We start from the raw sequence: 24,389 nt of genomic DNA on the forward strand, positions 1-24,389 counted from the left end.
TCCTGGACACCTACTTTGCTTTACTTTGTTAGAGCATCTCCTGGGAACTGCTCTGAGTATATCCCCACACACCGTCCCTCCTCAGCATGCTGATGAGACTGGTATTATCGCCACACCAGTGAGGAGCTGAGAGCGGTTATGTGATGCACTAAAGGGCCCTTAGCCAGTAAGTAGCAGAGCTGTGGTAAAGACCCCAATCTGTAGGGGCCCTGGTGCCTGGTCTTTGTCCCTTTCCACACTGTACAGGAGAAAGACCTTATGCTGGGAGGAGGGAGGAGAGATCGAGATACTGCAGACGAAAGGGATAATTATGGAGCAACTGAACAGAGGGATCTGTGTTGGTGGCCAGACTGTGGGAAACCTCGGCTGGGAAAACCAGTGAGAGAAAATCTGAAGAAGGGGTTCAGGGACTGCGTTTGTGGACTCCCCCTATTATTCCTGAGTCTGGGGCTTAGTGAGGACCAGGTGCTTTGAGAAGTCTTTATTCTGAGCAGCTGGCTCCCTCTTGTGGCAGCTATGGCTCATCCCTGAACGATCTGGGACCAGGCAGCCTTCTGGAGCCCTGGAGGCACCCTGGCTGCACATTAGAATCACCTGAGAGCTATTAAAATGTGCTCATTTCCCAGGCCAGTGAAATAAGAATATTAAGGGAGATTGAGACCTTCACTGTCCAATACAATAGCCACTAGCTACATGTAGTTACTGAGCACTTGTGATATGGCTAGTTCAAATTGAGATGTAAGTGTAAAATACACCCTGGATTTCAAAGACCTAGTACAAAAAAAGAGACTGAAATATCTCATTAATTTTTTATTAATTATATGTTGAAGTGGTATTTTGGACATATAGAGCTAAATAAAGTATGTTGTTTAAATTAATTCACCTGCTTATCTTTTTACTTTTAAAAATGTAGCTCCTAGAAAATTTGAAATTACATACGTGGCCCTCAGGTCATATGTAAGATTTCCAGATTTAGCAAATAAAAATACCAGATGCCAAGTTAAAATGGTATTTCAGATAAACTCAAGTAAATTTCATATATATATATATATATGAAATATATATATATATACTAGAGGCCCAGTGCATGAAATTCTGCACTGGTAGGGTCCCTAGCAGCTGCCAGCTGCCGGCCGGATGCTCCCTCCCTTCCCCCAGCCAGCCCTGCCCCCTGGTTGAACTCCCAGTCTAGGGAACAATTTGCATACTGTGCTTTTATTATATAGGCTATATATTGTTGTTGTTAATCCTTGCCCTAGGATGTTTTTCCATTTTTTTTTTTAGGGGGAGTGAAAGAGAGAGTGAAAGACAAAGAGAGACATCAATGTAAGAGAAACACATTGATTGGTTGCCTTCTGCACGAGTCCTGACCAGAGCCTGGGCCGGGAAGGAGCTTGCAACCAAAATACGTGACCCTGACCAGAATCAAACTCACACCCTTTGGTCCAAAGGCTGCGTTCTACTCAATGAGCCAAACCAGCCAGGGCTATTTATTATTTTTTTAGTATAAATATATCTGATGAATATTTGGAACATACTTATGCTAAAAATAAAACTCATTGTATATCTGAAATTACTTCATTCACTTTTCCTTAGCAAAGAAAGGGAGAAAATTCTGCAGACACAATTCTGACTCAAGCATACACAACCCCTGCCTCTCCCCACCGCAAATAATGCACCTTAGCCATCAGTATACTTGGATTCTCAGTATATAAACATTTATATTTTGGTTGGTTGCAACACCACACTTTCCCCAAGAATAGTAAGTAACTTATATTTGTGCAATTATAGTGTTAATTCCTTTGGTGCCCAGAACAACATACAGTCTATCTTGAAGGAATATTACAGCCTCTGTTTCTAGTGAAATAGAACATTACTTAGAGTTTAAATGCTAGTGTTTTCAACTTCTACCCATCAAGATTTCAAAAATCAGATGGTCTGGTTTATAAAAAATCATATTATCCATAAAAAGTAAACAGTAAAATAACCTAAACACTCAACAATAGGGGAATGGTTAAACAAATATGGTACCCCACATAATAGAATATTAAAAATTATGTTTGCAATGAATTTTTAATAAAGGAAATATTTTTATAAATATAAATGAAAAAGCATAATAAAGAGTATATGTGTAGTATGATACTATGTTAAAAATATTGTATTCAAGCAAAGAAAACTAGAAAGAAATAAAGCCAAAATATTAACAATGGCACCTCTTAAAGGTAGAATCACAGTTATTGTTTTATTCTCTACTAGAGGCCCAGTGCACAAATTTGCGCACAAGTGGAGCCTGGCCAGCCCGCCCCAACTGGGGCTGATCAGGCCAAGCCGGCCAGGGGGAGGAGCCATGGGCAGTTGGCCGGCCAGCCCCGCCCCCTGGTCAAACTCCTGGTTGAGGGGACAATTTGCATATTAGCCTTTTATTATATAGGATGTTTTCTTATTTTGGGTTTTTTAAATAATTTTCTCCTTTGTTTTAAATTTTTTATTAGATTTTATTTTTAGAGCAATTTTAGATTCAAACTGAATAGAAGATACAGAGATTTCCCATATATTCACTGCTCCCTCCCACTCCCCCATGCACACACACACACAGCCTCTGTTATTATCAACATCTTCCTGCCCACTGGTACATTTGTTACAATTGATGAGCTACATTAGCATTTCATTATCACCCAAAATCCACAGTTTACATTATGGGTCATCCTTAGCATTGTACATTCTACAGGTTTAGAGACGTATATCATGACATGTATCCACCATCATAGTATTATACAGTAGCTTCACTGCCCTAGAAATCCTATGCTCCACCTATTCATCCCTGTTTTGGATTTTTAAATTTGCTTATTCTTTAACGTTTTCTACCATTTTACATAACTTTTACAATCAGAAAAAAATACTGTCATTTAAAGAAAAACTTTTGTGAAGGAAAATGCAGGTTGGAGCTTTCATTTTCAGCTCCCCTGAATAAAAGCACCCAAAGGTGAACATGCAGTCTGTGTGTGGAGTATCAGGAGGAAGCAGGGAGCCTCCTGCACCTACAGCTAGTCAAACAGAAACCAGCCCTCCCACTTGTTTGCTCTCTCGTCTCCTTTTCTTCCTGAGAGCGGGAAACACAGAGAACAGGGCTTCCTGATTCTGAGTGTCGGCTCAGATAAGGTGTGTGTTGGTGGGTCAATGAAAACCTCAGTGACCATTGCCCCAACCATTGCCCATCCAATGGGCTTCTTCTGTCTTGTTGCTTGCATTCATTAACTAGAGGTGATTTGATTTTACATTTTAATTTTTTTTATGTCAACTAACTAGAGGTCAGAAGGAAAACATCCTCCTCAGCTCATGTGCATGAACCCTTTAGTTTGTAAAACAGAGTCAGAACACAGGATCTTTCCGGAGCCTTCTGAAGCATCATCACACTGCCTTTTACCCGCCCAACATACAGAAATCTTTCACCAAGGATAGCAGTATATTTTCCTTTAGCACACCTCTATTCTTCCAAGTGAAATTTTGATTTCAAATTCTTAAATAAGATGATTTCTCACAGCCCCATTCTGTTGCTTGTCTTTTTACTTTTTTGATGGTGTCTTTTGACGCACAAAACTTGGGCCACTTCTCTTTGAGCCCAAGTCTATTCCTCAGTATTCTAGGAATACTCGCTCTCCAAAGCCATCATCATTTCTAGTTGCCAGTCTCCCTCAACGTGCTCACAGCTATTTTGGGCTAATAATTTCCAAATAGGAAATACACACAGCCCAGGTACAGACCAAGCAATCCACTGGTATACAGGAAGATAACTTCAGAACTTCTATTTACAATTATTTTTGTATTATCTTCCTTTAATTTCCATGTTAGGTTGTTTTACAATGTAATACAGATAGTAGCACACATGATATCATGTATAAATGACTATGCATACCTGGGGACAAAGACTGTATCTTATTCATTTCTATATTCCCAGTGCTTAATGCACTGTCTGACTCAACAGTTGCTTTTTAAATAAACGCATCTATGAAATGAATCAAATCAATCACATGAAATCAGTCGATCAATCAACCAATGATGATTCTTAGTCCCTGTCCAAAAAACATTCTAGAGTCCCTTGTAAAGTCATAGTCTCTGTCCTTAGGGATGTTTCATTGCTTCCTTTCTTTTCCATGCCTGATGTGAAAGATTTTTCACCAGGCACACCGTGCCCATCCCCTTCCACCCACCTCATTCCCTGCCCCCTCAACCAGATCATCCTGAGTCCTCGAGATCTCCTTTCTTTGTTCATCTACATCCTCTCTCAAAGTCATCACCTCCCCTTGGAATCACCAAAATATTCACTCTTACCTTCAGCTCAAGAGTCATGTTTCTGATGCCTATATCCTGGCATTAACCCCCCTCAATGCACCTTAACAGTGAATATCTCACTGGATAAAGGCAGCTCCTAGTCCTCCAGCTCCAGGCTTCTGCACTCATGCTGGTCCATCATAACAGTTTTCTTATGGAGGACAATGTAGAACATAAATACAAATATGTATGTCCTAGCTGTCCATGACTGTTCTTGATTGAGATTGTACTTTTCTATATTAAAATATTCTTTCTCTTATGAATGATGGTGGTTATGCTAATTAGTTATTGTTCTTACTGGACATAATGAAAAGTTGGCAGTCCTCTTTAGGTCCTGAAATCTTTTGTATAAAAATTCACTCATTCATACAATCCAAAAGTCTGGGATCACCAAACCATCAGCAAACAGACATTGTTTTGTTTGATTTGTTTTTAAGGTGGAGCCAGGAGACGTTGATTCATGGAATAAAATACAAAGAGTCCACAAGAGGTTACAAACTAAAGCCTGCCGTTTAATCATCATGCCTTAGGCTAAGGCTAAGGACATCTCTTTCCTAATAACGATAGCAGAGTTTAGATCTGAGAGAGAACGTGAGGGGCCTGGGGCACTTAACGTCAATGAGGAAAGCCTTCAGAGAAAGATACACAGGTGGGGTGAGAGGAGTCAGAGGTCACCCGAGATGTCATCACACCCATGTTTTGGCATATGTTGGAGAAACATGGACGAAATGGATAGTGTCCGTATTTCTGCTGCATCTTGCTCTATCACCAAAGGGAACAAGGTTTGGTTTTTCCAACTAAAATTCTGTTTGGCAGACAAATAGGGACCTAATTTTTGTCCTGCCTGAGAGGATGTGTAATGTTCAATTATTTTCCAAATATACGAGGCATATTTTTATTAAAAGTTTATACACTCAAACTGAGACTCAAAAACATCCAGATCTAAAAAGCCAGTGGATGCTGGATGGTATTCTGGTTGGCCATGCTTATTGGCTTTCGAATGAACTCCTGAGACTGAAACGGGGTGGGTACTTGAATCATTTATACCCCTGTCCACAGTCAGGGGAGCATTATCTTGTTCCTCCCACAAGCCAAACCAAGTGGAAATGAGTCACTACATGGCTAATATGCCTGGAACACCCATCTTAGGCTGAAAATCAGGTTTCAGTGGTCATTTTTCTGAGTCATCTCTGACTTGGCAACATGCGCTCATGTCAAGAACATGCTGAGTTTCTCCTACAGAATCTGGTGAGGACATTTCACCTGGAAGGGACAGGTTGGCTCTCTCACTTCCGGAAATCTGAATTTGTTTTTTTCAGAGCCCACATTCAGTGCTTGGAGACCTTTGGACACAGTGGTATTCAGTTTGTTATTTCTCAAAATATTTTCTATACTGTCAATGACAAATAGTCTTTATTTCTCTGGGAAACAGAGGGCCAATTTTGATTGAATGGCATAAGCAAAATCTTACAACAATGCCAGAGTTAGGACATGAACACCTTCACGTGTTATAGGACATATATAAAATGCTTTGCCCCTATTTCCCAGATTGGTAAAAAATAAAATAAAATAAAAATTTCTACAAGTTTCCCAACAATCCTTGAATGCTGACCATCTGGACAGAAGGTTAGACATGAGGAGTATTCCCTGGCCACAGGGCGAAGGTGGACTTCTGGCAGCCAGAGGGGCAGAGGTACCAGGAGCAAGTCTCGCAGTCACCGAAGGGCACTTTAAGTCAGAATTCTCTCTTCTCATCTCAGGCTTCACAATTACCCCATTACTGGGAGTCTGAATGTGTGCTCTGACTTTAGCCCGCCCCAAGACCGAGCCCATCACCAAGCTATGACCTCTGCTCTTGCTTTGTGTTTGCTACAATTGTCTGAGTGTATTGCTCCCCATGTAATGCTTAGCGTTTCACATGCATAATCACATTTGATCTACAAAACAATCCAGGAAGATAAAATGGTTATCACCTCATTTTACAGATGAAGACAATGAGGCTCAGAGAGGTTCAGTGACTTAGCTGTGGTCCCACACAGCTAGTCAGCCGTGGAGTGAGGATTGGACCTGGGCTGCCTAGCCCCGGAGCCCAGGGCCTTCCTGCTGCTTCCCTTTGCTGCCTTCCTCCTCCACAGTCTCTCTGTTGGGGGCTGAGTCAAAGCCACAGAAGCTGCAGGCAGCTTGACTACGTCAACTACTCAGTCCCACCAAATAACGACAGTTGATTATTTGAAGATTCATATTTGCAAATTTACCTACTCACTAAAATTATACCCCAAAATCAATACTCAAAACACCTCCTCGGTCATTATTGGACACGTGCATTGAGCTGCTAGAAGTGCATGCTCTTAGCTGCCCAAGAACAAGACGAAGCTCTGCCCCCTCGTTTCAGCTCTCCTACTGTCATCAGGTGTCCTCGCATTTAGTGCCATGTTTCCACATTTCTGTGAAATAAATTTCTCTATTTATAATGACCCCCAATCTTAGTGCTGAAGTTGCTGTCTAGTGTCTCCCAGTGCAAAAAGGCTATTTTGTGCCTTTCCGGGAAAAGCATGTGTGGTATTATGTAAGCTTCGTTCAGGCATGAGTTACAGTGCTGTTGGTCAACGTTAATGAATCAACAATAAATATTAAATTGGGTATCTTTAAACAGAAACAAACACAAAACAAGATTATTTATTGATCAGTTGATGACTCTGTGGCCCTCAGAGGCTCCCAGGAACCTAACTCTGTATTTCCCTAGGGGCAATGGTTCAGTATTTGCTAATTTAGTGTTCGTGGTGACTCTAGAACTTAACTGCCGTGATTAACAAGTACTTCATCCTGCCTCATAACCAGTGTTACCTAAGTTTTTAAATTAAAGTGGCAATGGCACCTTGGGAGGGCCATAGGATGAAGCCCGTTTATCTCCAAGTATTTCGTGGCTTTAGCTCCTAGAGGCCCTGACTGGCCAACCTGCGGGGCCTTCCAAGAGTGCCCTCTGCACTTGCTTTACCCTCTACGGAAGGAAACCTGGCTAATCAGGAAAGAAACTCCCTCAAAAGGTAAACAGCGAGGAGAGTGTACATATGGTGGAAAACAAATGGGTCTTGGTACCGTGTTGTGGAAATTATCTCACCTAGGTAGATAAAGGAGCAGGCTGAGCCCAGGTGGCACTGTTGAGTCCCCTCCTCCATTTCACGGCCCATTTGTGACGTATGCACCAGTCTGTCCCAGAAAACTCTATCCCTACACTCAACGCTCTCAGAACTGTGTTGTCTCTCTGGCGTGTGGTGCCCGGTGTCTACGCTGCACCCCACCATGGCCGTGACCGCCTGCCAGGGCTTGGGGTTTGTGGTTTCACTTCTTGGGATTGGGGGCATCATTGCTGCCACCTGCATGGACCAGTGGAGCACCCAGGATTTGTACAACAACCCGGTGACAGCTGTATTCAACTACCAAGGGCTGTGGCGTTCCTGTGTCCGAGAGAGCTCTGGCTTCACGGAGTGCAGGGCCTACTTCACCATGCTGGGGCTGCCAGGTAAGGGCTGGTGGCGGGGGGGCTGGGAGGGGCCACTGGGCCTCTGCCTGAGGCACCATGGCGGGACTGCTGGGGAGGGAGGAGCAACAGCCCCCACCACCAGGGTAAGAACAAGACCACAGAAACCTTAGGGAGAGGAGCTTTCTGGCGCTGTCAGGGCTCCTGTTCCCCTCACTGGGTGATGCCCAATTCTCCCCAAGGGGCACATTTTAAAAATAAGCTCTGTGTGAGCAATGGCACTGAGTCTCAATCACCCACAGTAACAGGACTCAGGGGGCCCAGACTTTAGCCCCAAGATTCTCCTTCCTGAATTGGGGACTGTGACTCTCTCTCCAGGCCCCCTTGGGCCTGGTCCCAGCTGCTAGGGAGATCACTTTGTAAGTCATGTAAATGTCTAACCACTATGCTGTATTCCTGGAACTAATATAATGTTGAAGGTCAACTATAATTGAAAAAAAATTAAAAACAAAATAAATTTTAAAAGGAATAGACGATGTTGAGATAAATAATAACACTTCTGTGTAATGGATTACTAATAAGCTCCTATTAAAATACTATTTTACTCATATCAAACTAAACATTTAACATTAAATATATTAAATGGTGTTTACAAAGCTTTGGTTGTACATGTATGCAATGAAGTGAAAAGAGAAAAACATCAAATGGTATGATTTTTTAATCAGGTAAAAATTATATACAGAGAATGGATAAAAAGGAAGTATTAGAAATTTTGTCTAGGATTTAAAATTATGAGTGATTTGTTAAAATTATCACTACCTACAAGTTTTCTATTATGAGCACCAAAAGGTGGAATCAGAAATTAGAGATATTCAGGGTGGTACAAAAGTAGGTATACCGTTGTGAGTTTGTGCAACACAGAGTTTATTCAAATAGTATTATTATTTATTAATTAATTACTACATTATTTAATGAAGAACTATAAACCTAACTTTGCCCCACCCTGTACAATGTGTTAATATATTTTTAAATTAATAGATGTATTGATTATTTTTATTACTAGCTTACTAATCTTACTCCTCCCATATTTTATTTTATATTGTCATTAGACCACCATTTTTGCTTAACTACCATGCATGATTTATATTTATATTCCTAAAAAATGGTAAAGCAAAGGTGAGGGAAGTTTATTCTCCAGTATCGGTAAAATAATATAAGCTCCTGGAAATCTATAACTTGAAATGGCTCTGCCAGAACCATATTTAACCCTGAATATAGGGATGATTTTCCCTAAGAAGTCAGCAAAACATGTGCTCCATTTTTAAAAATGACTAAACGAAGTAGTACCGACATCATTACATTATTGTTAGACAGAATCAGACCACGAATTATCATTACATATTATTATAATCAAACCGTGAATTATTAGTATTGTTAGATCTACATTTGATTTAAAAAAAAAAACAACAACAACACCTATTGCCATGAATGGGGAAGCCAGCTTTTCCCCTGCGGACCTTATTCACTCTTTGGAAATGGCAGCTGGGACAGTGGTCACCTCACTTCAAAGCACAGAAACTCTAGGAAATGAAAAATCCCATCTTCCAGATGTTGTAAAACAGAGTCAATGTTTATTTCACATAAAAAAGCACGTAGCCTTACAATTTCTCTCTACTCAGTCAGTATTCTGCCTACATAGGGGTGGCTTTAGTTTATTCTTTAAAATTAACCTTTCCTTCGTCCAAAAAATAAAGTTACTGTCACCATCTCAAACAAGAAAGAAAGCTCGATTCATTAGACCTAAACCATATTTCCCTGTCTTGAAATTTTGCATAAAAACATTTGCATAGGGAAATGGGAGTGAGAAGAGATAACTTGTAATAACCTGTTCTTTAATTTTTCCATTATCAGCTTATTATTTTAGTGATATTATAGTCAATGTGTTGGGGGTTGTCAGACAAAAGTCATAAAATGAACAACTTACAACCAAACTCTGATAGTTCTTTATGAGTAAAAAAGCCTGTGTCTTGGTTGAAATAAGTAAAATGGACTTTGCCCACAGAAACAGTGACAGAATCATTCCTGAATGACTCCAACATTTTCCAAACGAATTGGTCAATCCCTGCCCACCAGCAGAGACCACAGTCACTTTTGCTAGTTGTCTCCTCTCTACCTTTTAGACTTGGCCTTGTAGCTCAGTTCAGGGGGTACAGAGACAACAACACTATCACCTTAGGGCAGTGGTTCTCAACCTTCCTAATGCCGCAACCCTTTAATACAGTTCCTCATGTTGTGGTGACCCCCAACCATAAAATTATTTTCGTTGCTACTTCAGAACTGTAATTTTGCTACTGTTATGAATCATAATGTAAATATCTGATATGCAGGATGTATTTTCATTGTTCGCGACCCACAGGTTGGTCATATACGACTCTTGCTTACTCTCTTTTTGGGGGATTTCTGGCTCATACTTCATTATCTGCTAACCCTGATCACAGGACCTAAAGCAAGGTGTGTGGTTGAGGGAAGTGTTGCCTCCATTCAAATTAGGAAGGAGACCTTTCATATTTGCTTTCTGTGTTTGCTGGGAATAAAGTCCTGAGAGCGGTGGTTGGGTGCACCCAAGATAACATTGAAATGTCCAGTTGCTCAGTCTTGTTTCCTGGAGAACTTGTCCAGGTTAGAGGGGTGTATGTGTGTGTGTGTGTGTGTTTCAGGGCCTTGAAATATAGATTTAGAGAAATTCTAATTAAAATGTATCTAAATTCAGAGGCAAAATGCACAGCTCAATTAATTCTAAAAAAAAAAAAAATGTGTAGACAAAATGCAATGGCTGATCTCTGGCCAAGTCTCTCTTTTGTGTGATTATATAATTCCTGATACTTTTATCAATTGCAGTGAAAATGTTTCTGCAAAATGTAGAAGATTGTATGTAAAATGTGAAAGGGCTTTGGAGTGTCCTAGTTTAGTCTCCATGTTACAGATGAAGTCACTGTGACCTGCAGAAACTCAGCAGTTTGCCCCAAATCACCCAGCACAGCATGCGTTAGTGATAGTGTCAGGAGCAGATCCTAGGCCTCCCAGTAACCTATCAGGGTCCAGCCAGCCGGAGTCCCTCCTCTGGCCTTTGTGGAAGCTTCTATGACTGCCACGTGGTCTTCATGTGCTTCTTGTGGCATGAGGTGGGGGTCAATAGGATACCTCATGTCTTCTCATCCCAATTCCTCTAGGTCAGAGATGGCGAACCTATGACACGCGAACTCATTTTTTTGGTTGATTTTTCTTTGTTAAATGGAATTGAGATATATAAAATAAATATCAAAAATATAAGTCTTTGTTTTACTATCAAATATCAAAAAATCAAATATCAAAAAAATTCTATATGTGACACGGCACCAGAGTTAAGTTAGGGTTTTTCAAAATGCTGACACGCCGAGCTCAAAAGGTTCGCCATCACTGCTCTAGGATCTGGCTTCCTGTTCTCAAAAGTGGGGACAACTTAGTCTGACCCTCGTTCTCTATGTGGAAATAGAGAAAGAGCACCAGAGAGGACTAGAGGAGGGAGCGCCACCTTTCCTGACTTAAAGCATCTGTGCTTCACTAGGACAAGTTCCTGGAACTATTTGTATCTCACTTGACCCATCCCCTACCCACAAAAAAATATATGGGGGAAGTAGTAACACCGCCCTGCCCATTGCTGTAAGATTAAAATGAACAGATATAAAGGAAAAGTGGTTTATGAGTTGTGAGGAGAAAATCTGAAAGTCTGGTTTAAGATGGAGGTTCCTGGGCCATTTTTCAAAAGTGAGGTCAGCCGGGTGGTTCCTGAGCTGAGCGAGGCCCAAAGGAAGGGCTTGTGGGGATCTCAGGGGGGGACACACCAGCTTTTCCCCGGAGGGTGGCGTGCTGGGGGCAGAGCCAGAACCAGGAATGGGGCCCGGCCTCGGGGGAGGGCGTCCACTCAGCCCGCCCTGCTCTCAAACCAGCTGGCCGGGCAGATCAGCAGGACAAGTGCCTCTTGGGGCCGCTTCCCTAACAAATGAGAAAATAATGCCCTTGAACCAAGAGTGAAACTGAACTATCTAAGGAAAACACTGTGAGCAAACACCCAGAGCTGAGGGAAACCATCTGATTAGCGCGGCTCCCCCCCGGGGCACGGCAGGCGCACACCTTCCACCGGAGGAAGGCGGCGAAGGCCAGAGTGCCAGAGGCCCAAAGCCATGTCCACCACCACATGCCAAGTGGTGGGCTTCCTCCTGTCCATCCTGGGCCTGGCGGGCTGCATCACCGCCACGGGCATGGACATGTGGAGCACCCAGGACCTGTACGACAGCCCGGTCACCTCCGTGTTCCAGTACGAAGGGCTCTGGCGGAGCTGCGTGAGGCAGAGCTCAGGGTTCACCGAGTGCCGGCCCTTCTTCACCATCCTGGGCCTTCCAGGTAGGCGCTGGGCGGGACCCCCGGGGCCCCACCAGGTGAGGGCAGGAAGGGGCTGCGAGCTCCCACTGCAGCCAGGAGAAAGCTGGGAACAGGTTTGGCTAAGAATAGAATGTGTGACCAGGAGGAGTTGGCCCCAAGTCAGAGAGGGCGATCTCATAGGGGAGAAAAATCAGAGAATTCATCCTCCTCAAAGGAACTGGTCATGAGGGAGCAGGTCTCGAAAAGGATGGGTCCGAGGTAAGGGCATGCGCATGACACCAGAACAGACCAGGGTTCCTCAAGGAGGAAATGAACTGCGTGCATGTATGTGCCTGTGACTTGCGCCTGCCTGCACATACATAGGAATAAGAAAGTAGGATGGTGACTATTTTCTTACAGCCAAAAAGTTGAGTTAATTTTATTTCATTTTTTATTCAATTTTTCTTTGAAAAGTTGGGTCTCTGTGGGTGCTAAATATATAGATAGCCATTAAATTATAGTCTTTTTCTGCATTTATGGTGAGAAGTTCTGGTATGCACGCCTAAAAAACAATGTATGTCAGAATATAACTATATAACTGTGTCCCGTAGCTTTGCCAAGTTGACACATTAACTATCACAGGCATCGGGCATGTGTTAGGACAGTGAACAGTGGATGAACGCATACTTCACTGAACGAAACCCAAAGGGCTCAATGTCCTGAGTTTCCCTCCTAACCCCATTCTGATCTCAACTCTCCTCCTGTTTTGATGGCCTGGCCCACTTACTTTGGTTCTTATTTGCTCTACCTTCTCCTTATCCTACTGGATCAGGAGTAAGTGGCAAGTATGTTGAACTGGAGGGCAGACTTCACCGTTCCTTGAATGCCTGCAGCATTCAAAGTTTATGTTCCGTAATGTTTCACTTGATTCTCATTTTTATGGCTTGGTTTCTATGGTTTAACTTGCCTCCCCATTTGGAGTACAGATTTCTTGTCGAGTAGATAATACTTCAAATTTTCTCCATCAGTGTTCAGGTTTAAATTCAGAAAATACATTCAGAAATTTCGAGGTATACAGGATGAAGAAACTGGCAAAAATTATTCACTCACTCTTCAATGATTTGAAATGAATCATTTATTCTAAATGATTAACTCATTCATTCATCTATTTTAGTCCACCCATCCATCCATCCATAAAAAATATATAATTATAGGACTATAATTATATTATAATAATGTCAGAATTTAAATATAATTATAAAAGTGACATTCTTTCACCCCTGAAGATGAACTAAATACACATCATAGGATATTATGGGAGCTCTACTTGTGTTTAAAAAAAAAAAAAGTGCCCTAACCGGTTTGGCTCGGTGGATGGAGCATTGGCCTGTGGACTGAAAGGTCCCAGGTTTGATTCTGGTCAAGGGCATGTACCTTGGTTGCGGGCACATCCCCAGTAGGGGGGGGGCCGGAGAGAGAGAAGAAGAAGAAAGAAAAGAGAACATAAAAGGTCAGGCTAAATGGCTCTGAGGAGCGTCCAAAATATGAGTTTGGTGAGGAAAGGAAAATAGTGTAGGGTTCTGCCTTTGAAACAAACACCTTGTGAATAGATAGATGGAAATAAATGTGCATGAAACTCTTAAGAACCTGCAAAGCCCTTGAAATTGAATTGAGAAAAGCAATTTAACTAATTCATCTTTATTTTTGGAAAGAAATAGAAGATGGATGGCAGAGTAGAAGAATTGGGTTATGTATTCCATTTTTGGAAGCTACTTGTATTGCAGGATCAACAGGACCACAGACTATATGGAAGACCTGCTTAGGGAAGCAGGGGAGGGCGAACCTGGCCAGAGGGAAGAAAGGAACCCTATGAAGGAGAGACATGCTGTAGTGTGAGGGGAGAGGTCAGAAGGGACTTGCAAGACCATGGATTGTTGAACTGTTAAATGAAGAAAAATGACTGACCTCATATTCAAAATGAAGGCATGACATCCCATGACTTTATGCTTCATAACCTCTTCACGGAACCTCATCACATTATCAACCTCTTGCTCTTTCTTTACCTTTCCATATGTGGAGCTCCTAAATATTCCCACTCTTCTAATTGGCCAAACCCATTTGTCTTGTTTTACTGAGAGAAACTCTGCTCCTCTCCCCCTTGACATTTCTACCCTCTGCGGAACAAAATCCCCCCTCCCTCTCCTGTTCCAGGCCGGCCTCTCCACCAGAGCTCTGTAGGCCCCACACCATCCTGTCTGGTCATCCAGCTGATCAGTCCCTCTCCTTCTTGCCTCTCATCTCTCCTCCTGACTTATGCTTATATCCTCCTTTCCTGGAAATCTTCTCTTGATTCTGGTCATTGTCAAGTTCTGTCTCTCCCTGTCCATTAACGATACGTGGGGCTTGGTCCTGGATACCCATTGTTCCCACTACCCAAATGCCCCCCCAAATGCCGTCTCCACAAATCTTCCCATATGCGAGGTCCACTCAAATACCACCTCTTCCCTGAAGCTTCTTCACATCCTCATATTGGGTAGGAGCCCACAAACCTTTGTACCAAACCCAGAGCACTCTGATAGCCATGAGCATATTCTGCGCTCATGACTCTGCTCACAAATCCAAAAGCTGAGAAACCGAGGCAGCCATTGAAAAGGTGTACCCCAGCCCTGCCCATCTGGGTCAGGGGATCAGGATTCCACCAAAAGCCAGGAAAGACATTTCGTGGGACTGAATTGGCAGAAAAGGAGAAATCTTTGATAAAAGATTAAATCTTTGGTTTAAATCTTTGATAAAATCTAAAGCAAAAATCCTTAAGGTAAAAAACTATGAAACTGCTCTTCGGATCCTTTCTAAAGGAGCTGCCTTGTTTGCTTCTTCTTACAGTTGGCTGTTTCACATAAAGTCTAATGCTCATCATCATGTAAAACCAGCTTGTCTTTCCCCAATGTATGGCAGAAGAAACTGGCGCTAGGAGGTGAACTGATTATAAGTTGGTTGTAAAGCTGAAATGAGATCTGCAGGAGCCTCCTAGTTTCTGGTCAAGCTGCATTTCCTTTCTTTAAAAAAAAAAAAAAAAAAAAGATGTGTTCGCCTTTTTAAATATGTGGGCAAACATCTAAATGTGTAGACACATTGTACACGGAAGGAAATCCCACAGAGAGCTGAGGACACATCTACAAAGTCCAAGAGAACCTGTATCTTGGATATAAAAATGCTTGCCCTGATTTCTCATGATCAAAGTTATGTAGGAATCTGAATGCCTCCTCAGCTTGTGGTGTGGAAGTTGCTGCGTGGATAGCAGGGCAGTCACCCACAAAGCTTCGAGCCCTAGCATGGGCTAGTCACTGGAGGGGCATCATTTTGTGGTGGGGCCACCCATGATGAGAGTTATATAGTTGGACCCCATCTTAGAGGTGAAAAGAAAGGTCAATGAGGATGTTAGCCACCTACACTGACTCATCCACCAGCCACCTCCCCTGTTCATTGCCAGCTGATCCTGAGCCCATTTTCCCTGATCTTCCCTCATTCCTTGGTCCAGACCTTTCTCTTCCTTTTTTTTCTCTCTCTCAAATCGTCTTCCCCTATTGCCCTTTATACTCCCTCACCCATGGCTTTTTCAAATCCTCGACCATGTTTTGTCACCAGGAGAGAGGAGTCAGGTTTGTACATAGTCCAAGCCAAAGCCATGAGGAGTTGGAGAGAGGTAACTTCTTTTTAAAGAAGGGAAGGGAACTGATATTTACTGAACCTGGCTTAGTTCTATGCTGGTGCCAACTCGCATCTGATCCTCACAATACCTCTATGCAAAAGATATCTCTATCCCATTCCAGAGTTTAGGAAATTAGGTTTTAGTGAAGTTACATTACTTGCCTAACAACTTATCTGGCAGCACCCATTCTGTAGGATTTCTCGAGATACAAAAGACCTCCCTATTGGTTCCCTGGGATCTATGGAAAATCTAGGCCTTTCACCTTGTTCTGAGGGGCCTTGCCTCTGAGGTCTCACCTCAGACTTCCCTCCTCCAGGCTCCCCTCCTCTACCAGCCCCATCAAAGGCCCCAGGTCAGGGCCTTTGGCTCCTGGTGACTTGCTGTGTCATCAGCCCCACCCTCACCCTTAGCCAGCTCAGTGATGTCAGCCACTCAGTTCCTCTCAACTCCCCACTCTGAGCACCTCCTCCTGAACTCCCTTGAGGTCAATTTTCCCAAGTTAAACAATTGAAATTTTGTTAATAAACAACTAAATGAAAATCTCTAGGGGTAGGGCCAAAACATTAATATTTCTTTAAAAGTTTCCCCAGGAGATGCTAAGGTGCAGCCCAGGTTGGGAACCACACCTGAAGGCACCTGGCTTATCAGTTCATTTTAGGGGAATAAGAAATTTTGCAATAGGGAGATAGCAGGGCAGTCACCCATAAAGTTCCCATTTTTCTGTTTGCTTCTATCAGCCCTGAATTCTGCCCACCCTTCATGTCTGATAATGCCTCATTGTTCATTAAAAAGAATTCTATAGTCACACCTTTAGTGTGAGGAATCAATCTATAGAACCTGTTGACTCACCTGTTATCGACTGATAAGCCTATGCCTCTTGCTCAGAATCTACAATAATAAAAGCATAACATGCTAATTAGACCACACAGCCAAATGACCTTCCTGACAACCTTCCAGAGGAAGCCAGGGCTGCAAGGGCTGAGGCAAGCCGCCGCGACTGCAAGGGCCAAACCCCTTGCACGAATTTTGTGCATTGGGCCTCTAGTATCAAATAAGAGTCAGAGTGGCTAAAAGAGAAACCTACCTCCTTTAGGAGCAGTTTCTCTTGTTATCTGTCTATGGGAAAGGATTAGAATCCCAGTTGGTAAAATCTTCTAACTAGAAAGGAAGTTCGGGTCACAACCATGTATCACCATGGTTATTATTAGACATAGGACATTAGAGAACATTTAGCAGTGAGCATTAGAGAACATTTCCTCCTACTTCCTGGCATCTGCTTCCATCACAGTGTCCACTCTCAAAAGAACCTCCCAAGGGTTCTCCAAAGCATGGAAGACTTTGGTCCTTCCATCCTGACTGAATTGTGGATCTGACAATGGCCCCACAAGATATAACACAAAGTCGTGTCTTTTCCAACTGCAGGCTGAAAGAAAGGGATAGGAGTAAGGTAAAAGGAGATTCCAGATATAAAAAGGAGCTCAAGATCTGGGTGGACCCCTGGTTCAAAGCAGGTTCTAGTGTTCATCAGAAATCCAAAGGTCAAGAAAGAGGAGGAAAGAAATGAGGACTTGTCATGCATACCTGACCCCAGCAGAGGCAAGAGGGCATCTGAAAGCCTAAGGCAAAGGCTGACTGGGACAATCTGGCCATAGCTCCAGTACCTAGCGGCTCCTATGGCACACCAGCAGCAACTCTTCACATCAGGCAAGCCCACAGTGCTTCCACCTCCCACCTGCCAGCATTGCCCTCCCTTCTCATCCAACAGTGTCAGGGAAGGTCACATACCTCAGCCATAGCCACAGCACACACGCGATACGTTTTCAGGATCAAATATTAGAATCACTCAATCAAAAGAGATTCGATGACCTTATCCTTTCCAAGAGTGTGGGATAAGAGTAAGTTTTAATAGAATGAGAAAAAGACATCTTTTATACTGCTTGGTTAATTATTGTTTGGTGGGTTAGCTAGTTGGATGCTTGATTGGTTGAGCATATGAATGTGTTGTTTGACTATGGGAGTACACTGACATGTGCTAGAAAGATGGAAATGAATACACTAGTAGGTGAAACATGCTTGCATTTGCCAATAAGGAAATGAACAGGATGTTTGTTACCAAAGTCCTATGGGGCCAGCAAAGCCATCAGGCAAGGCTTGGGAGGTCACAGGTGACACACTAGAGCCCTCCTGGTTTAGAAATCGATTCAAGGACCACTCGAAGGCTCTCATGAGTTCTCTTTGCCTTAGTGGGGTTACCATGGCTCTAGCATCAGAATTCAGCTGCTGGTCCAAGATGACACTGTGATCAATTCTCCCAGGAATGAATGAATGGTCAGATCACAGATGATTGATCCATACCATAAACCAAAACATCTACTTTGAAACTATAGTTGCTAATAGGACCAAGACTAATCATGGCTGCTTGTAGAATCATCTTCCCAGGAGAGAAGCAAAGTTAAAACCAGAAGTTTTTTTATAGAGAAGTGAGTCAGAAGCTAATAAATGGAGGTCAGCCCAGCCGGGTGTGGCTCAGGGTTGAGCGTCCACCCAGGAACCAAGAGGTCACCAGGTCGATTTCCAGTCAGGTCATATGCCCAGGTTGCAGGCTTGAACCCCAGTAGGGAGCATGCAAGAGGCAGCAGATCGATGATTCTCTCTAATCCTTTATGTTTCTATCTCTCCTTCTCCCTTCCTCTCTGAAATAAATAAAAATACATTTTTAAAATAATAATAAAATAATAATAATAAATGGAGGTCAGTGGCACAGAACTAGAGTAGCTGGATACCATTGTCTCTACACAGGGAGCTACCTGGTGGAAAAGAGCCTCCATTCCTCAGATACCGCATAAGGCTCTTTAATGAATTCCCCATGATCTCCCTATCCTTTTTCAATATATTTCATTCATTGCTATGACAACTAGAGTAGGATGGAGCTTTCTGCTTTGCTCCACACAGTTCTTTAGTCCTGCTCTACTAGAACTGTCCAAGCTAGGAGCCTTTCTCTCTGGAAGACATCAAGCCTTCCTTTTGTAAGATTCATTATGCTTGCAATGGACATGTTTACTGACTGTCTTTCCCCACTTTGGTAGAACCTCCATGAGAGCAAAGACCATATCTGTCCTGTTAATTGCTGCCATCTTGTGCCTAGTCATGGGGCTCAGTAGAAAACGGTTGAGATTGATCACTGCGCTTTAAGGACATCCTAGAAATCAGTGAAGGTTTCTAGGGTGTCCTTAAAAGGAAGGTCACTGCAGGAGAGCGCCAGCAGGACTTACGACTTCCACTGATCCTGAAAAGGAAACTGCTGGTAAAGTGTGGCCATGTTGAAAGGCCTGAGATTGATATAGTACCTTTTCATAAGTACCCAAAACTTACAGTTCACCATGGCCTTAGTCACCCCCTTGGAAGGAGGCAAAAATACAGCGCCCTTGTTATATCACTTAGTGACCTTACTTCATTATATGCTATAAATGAATACTGGGTTTTCCTAAAGTGGACACAACTATATGAAACATTGAGCCCTCATGGAAAGACTAGAGAAGAGAGATGTTTGGGTTAGAAGTCAAAGCAACCAGTTTTACTATAAGCTCTATCAATAATTTTTAATGCCACCTTAGTCACACCATTTCACTTTCCTGGTCCCCAGAATATCAAGCTTTAAAATAAGGACATGAAATAGAGAAATTCCATGGGCCCTCCCAGCTCCAACTGTCCATAATTTTCTCATTCTACAAGCATTTGCATGCATGTCCTTCATCAAGCAGAGGATTGTAAGTGATGGTTTTGCATTTCCCACACTTCCACATCCCTTGACAAGAACAAGGTTCGCGTCATGGTTTATGGATTTGCTGTTCCTCAGAAACTCAGTGCTACTTGGTTGTGGTTGCTGGGTTTTATCAATCATGTTGCGATGATCTTGTCTGTCTGCTTGTGTCTTGTCCCTTGACCCACAGCCATGCTGCAGGCGGTGCGAGCCCTGATGATCGTGGGCATCGTCCTGGGTGCCATTGGCCTCCTGGTGTCCATCTTTGCCCTGAAGTGCATCCGCATTGGCAGCATGGAGGACTCTGCCAAAGCCAACATGACACTGACCTCTGGAATCATGTTCATTATCTCAGGTAACTAGGAGCCTGGGGTTCCTGCTGTCAGACGTGCTTCTGGGAATGTCAGAATCATTCCGGCAGAGGAAACTGCTTCTTCCTGTTGAGCACAGCTTGCACACACTTCAGAGCTTTTCACACTAGGATTACAGCAGGGATGAGGAACCTTTTTTCTGCCAAGGGCCATTTAGATATTTATAATATCATTCGCAGGCCATACAAAATTATCAACTTAAAAATTAAGTTATTTATTGAATTTCAAATCCTGTCTGCTGTTGCCTTGGCAGGGCCAGACCAAATTACATAGCTCTTGTTTGGCAAAATTATAATGAGTGCTAATGTCCCTCTTAGCTGCCACCCCAGTCCCATTATAAGAGACTAGAGGCCCAGTGCACAAAAATCGTGCAGGGTTGGGGGATCCCTCAGCCTGGCCTGCACCCTCCTGCAGTCCAGGAGTCCTCGGGGGATGTCCAGGAGCCGTAGGACATCCTTAGTGCTGCCATGGAGGCGGGAGAGGCTCCCACTACCGCCATTGCATTTGTCAGCCGTGAGCGCAGCTTCTGGCTGAGCAGCACTCCCCCTGTGGGAGTACACTGACCACCAGGGGCAGCTCCTGCATTGAGCATCTGCCTCCTGATGGTCAGTGCGCATCATAGTGACTGTTCAGTTGATTTGCATATTAGCCTTTTATTATATAGGATTCACAACCATAAGGTAGTCATGTGACTCAACGCCAAAAGGCATTATTTTGGTAAGATTCTAGAAAATGATTTTAAGAGAAGAGTTCTTAACATTGTCAAAGAACCAGGCCCCAAATGTTTGTACTATTTTTTAAAATATATTTTATTGATTTTTTTACAGAGAGGAAGGGAGAGGGATAGAGAGTTAGAAACATCGACGAGAGAGAAACATCGATCAGCTGCCTCCTGCACACCTCCTACTGGGGATGTGCCCACAACCAAGGTACATGCCCTTGACCGGAATTGAACCTGGGACCCTTGAGTCTGCAGGTCGACGCTCTATCCACTGAGCCAAACGGGTTAGGGCCAAATGTTTGTACTAATAACCATTGGTTCTAAAATGCATGCAAAATCTCTTTCTGCACATATTCAAATTCTTCCATAATTAGAGAAATAAGAGAGTCCAAGCACCTAGCACAATGTCTAGGACACAGTGGGACTTCAATAGTCGATGCTTGGAATAACTGTCTGTTATAGGAATGGAATGTTCTGAAGCCTATTCCTCTACACTCATTTAGGTATACATTGCCTCAGAAACATTGTGGTCACTTTAAAGCTAACTCCAGAGCTTTCTTGTTCTTTATCTACAGGTCTTTGTGCAATCGCTGGAGTGTCCGTGTTTGCCAACATGCTGGTTACTAACTTCTGGATGTCCACAGCTAACATGTACTCTGGCATGGGTGGGATGGTGCAGACTGTTCAAACCAGGTAACCTCCTAACCTCAGGATTCCATGGTGAATATTGCTGTAGAAATCCAATTAAACACATATGCCTAATGTGACTGTCAGTGCCTAAAATAGCAAAAATTTATCAGAGGCAACCATGCCATATCGTAAATCAACAATGATCTGTAAATTCATAACCTTCATTTCAGTGAAATATCCTTGGTGATATGACTTGAGGCTGATCTGACATTCGCATTGAAATACAGTGACAGTTCACGATATTTATCTAACACTGTTACACAGACCCCATTGTGTTGGCCATGAAAGTGGCACTATTAACCAAGGCATGTAAATGAGCATCACCCCATATCTCTAGTCCATGATGGGTACCCGGCTAGGGACAGGTAAAAGATTGAATAGAACTGAGCAAGATTAGGTGAGAAAAGTAATGTTTCATCCTCTTTCGGCTTGACTCTTTCTCTTGTTCATGAATTCATTCATTTTACAAATGTACTGAGCACCTACTGTGGTCCAGGAACTGTTCTGAGTGCTGGGGTAAAGACAAGTTCACAATTCTCATGGAGGTTATGGTGTAGCAAAAGGACATGAAACCCCGCTATAAATTGGTATCTGAGAGAGGGCAGAACTTTTAAAAGATGAAAAAGCAATTCTAACATGTGTATTCATTTAGCAACTTCAAAGGGACATTTCTCATAGTAAGAAGCAGCAGCAAATCCCTGAAGGAGAAAGACCTTGTTCTGAGAGAGCAATGCAAATATTATAGCTAATAACCGGTCATCTCTGGAGTAAATTCACTTGGTATTTCTTCAGCCACACCATTATGGGATACAGACAGGGTATAAGGACATGGTAAAACCATTTACTCTCTGGCTTCCCTGGAACTCCTATCCCCATCCGTGTCCCTGCTTTGCTTCAAGGAAGTATAACTGCCTTTATCTGCCTCGATGGTCCCCCAGGTTCTCTTGGTTACAAGAGCCACTCAGAAGTAAGTTGGCCGACTCCTTCTGGTTTGCCTGGGACTTTCCCAGTTTTGGCATAGAAAGTCCCATGTCCTAGAAAGCCCTTCTGTCACAGGCAAATCAGAAGAGCCCACCTTGCCCACAGTTTCTATGTGCCTAGAGTCACTGTCCCTGCCCAGGGGGGCCACCTACCACCCACCTGATACCCAGCGCTAATGTGTGCCATCACCCCCTCACACCATCTCCTAGAACCTCACAGGCAACTTCAGTCCTGAAACTGAGATCAGAGGATTCCAGTTGGCCTCCTGAAGTTTTTCCTCCATGGATGGACAGCATTTTCTCTCTTTCTGTCTTTTTTTTTTTTAATATTATTTTATTGATTTTTTACAGAGAGGAAGGGAGAGGGAAAGGGATACAGAGTTGGAAACATCGATGAGAGAGAAACATCGATTCAGCTGCCTCTTACACACCCCCTACTGGGGATGTGCCCAGCAACCCAGGTACATGCCCTTGACCGGAATCGAACCTGGGACCCTTGAGTCCTCAGGCCGACACTCTATCCGCTGAGCCAAACCAGTTAGGGCTCTCTTTCTGTCTTTTCATCTTCTCTATACAGATAGCACAGCTACCAGGAAAAATCTTGGTAGTCAATCGATGGGGTTTTGGTTCCTGCCCTGCCCAGGCCCCCCTAACACTTGCAGAACCTAAACCCTGGACCAGAGCTACATACTATCTGCCCTTGCCTTGTAGACAGCTTGCAAGGTGTTTTGTATTAACCTAAACATCTCATTTTATAACCAACTTTTAAAAGTTAGAAGTGTCTCAGGTTGGGTTGCTCAGAAACAGATCCTGAGGATCCGTGTGTGAGTGATATATTAAGGACAGAGAGACAGATTAGGGTGTGGTACAAGCAGAACAGGGAAGGGTGGTCTCAGATGAAGGCTTGGACTCAGCCTGATCCTAGGGAGCTGTGGGGTCTTTCCTATTTCAGACCAGCCAGCCTCTGTGCATGTGGGGAAAGGGACTCCAGTGGCTGAACCAAAGCCAGAACTCAGGGAGAGTCACAAGGACCGGCAGATAAAGGCAAAATAACACAGGAGCTGGGGGAGAGACACAGGAATGGATAAAGGGACACAGGGGAACTGGGCAGAGCACCATTGTACCTGCTACACAGAGATTTTCTAATGCAAACACACTTACATCACATACACACAAGGGTCTGTTTTTTTCACCTTCTTATAAAAAAATCAGAGCTGGCAGCACTGGGCCCTCATTCTCAGAGGGCAACATCTCTGCGGCTGAGAGGCAGCTGCCCTTTTAACTGGGGCTCACACTCTCCAGGTTGCCACAGTCCCCACTACTCTCAAATGCCCAACTCTGAAATCATTTATCACCACATTTGTGGTTTTCCCCTCCATATAACAGAGTTATAGAAAGTGAAGTATTTCCTTACACCTAGCCCACTTTGCTCATTTAAGTTTCTTACCTGTCCCAGATAGGTATACACGGTTGCTAACCCTGATCAAGAATGTCTAAGGTACCCTAGCGGCTAGGGTGGTCGGCAAACTCATTCGTCAACAGAGCCAAATATCAACAGTACGACTGAAATTTCTTTTGAGAGCCAAATTTTTTAAACTTAAACTATATAGGTAGGTATGTTGTTATTAACTTAGTTAGGGTACTCCTAAGGCTTAGGAAGAGCCACACTCAAGGGGCCAAAGAGCCGCATGTGGCTCACGAGCTGCAGTTTGCCCACCACGGCCCTAGCCGGTTTGGCTCAGTGGATAGAGTGTTGCAGGCTCGATCCCCGGCCCCAGGTCAGGGAGAGCACAAGTGCAGAGGCAACCAACTGATGTGCCTCTCCCACCTGGATGTTTCTCTTTCTTTGTCTTCCCCCTTCCACTCTCTCTAAAAACAAAATCAATAAAAATATATCCTCAGGTGGGGGTTAACAAAAAATTAATAAATAAAATGGGCAAAAAAAATAAAATG

The 24,389-nt window shown here is 43.3% G+C and overlaps 1 protein-coding gene across 2 annotated transcripts in view; it reads left to right on the forward strand.

The window, feature by feature from the left end:
• Window positions 1–7,629: 7,629 nt before the first annotated feature.
• The window catches only part of CLDN18 (claudin 18), an 18,419-nt gene continuing 1,659 nt past the window's right edge, over window positions 7,630–24,389 (forward strand). The window contains exons 1-3 of one of the 2 annotated variants that reach the window (XM_006759818.1): window positions 7,630–7,849; window positions 19,865–20,029; window positions 21,342–21,459. In XM_006759818.1, the coding sequence (XP_006759881.1) occupies window positions 7,630–7,849; window positions 19,865–20,029; window positions 21,342–21,459 (503 nt within the window). Of the gene's footprint in view, window positions 7,850–12,026; window positions 12,248–19,864; window positions 20,030–21,341; window positions 21,460–24,389 lie in introns of those variants that run through there. The other variant, XM_006759817.1, reaches the window with a different exon arrangement.

Source organism: Myotis davidii, unplaced genomic scaffold (genome assembly GCF_000327345.1).
Source record: "Myotis davidii unplaced genomic scaffold, ASM32734v1 scaffold415, whole genome shotgun sequence".
Lineage (NCBI taxonomy): Eukaryota > Metazoa > Chordata > Mammalia > Chiroptera > Vespertilionidae > Myotis > Myotis davidii.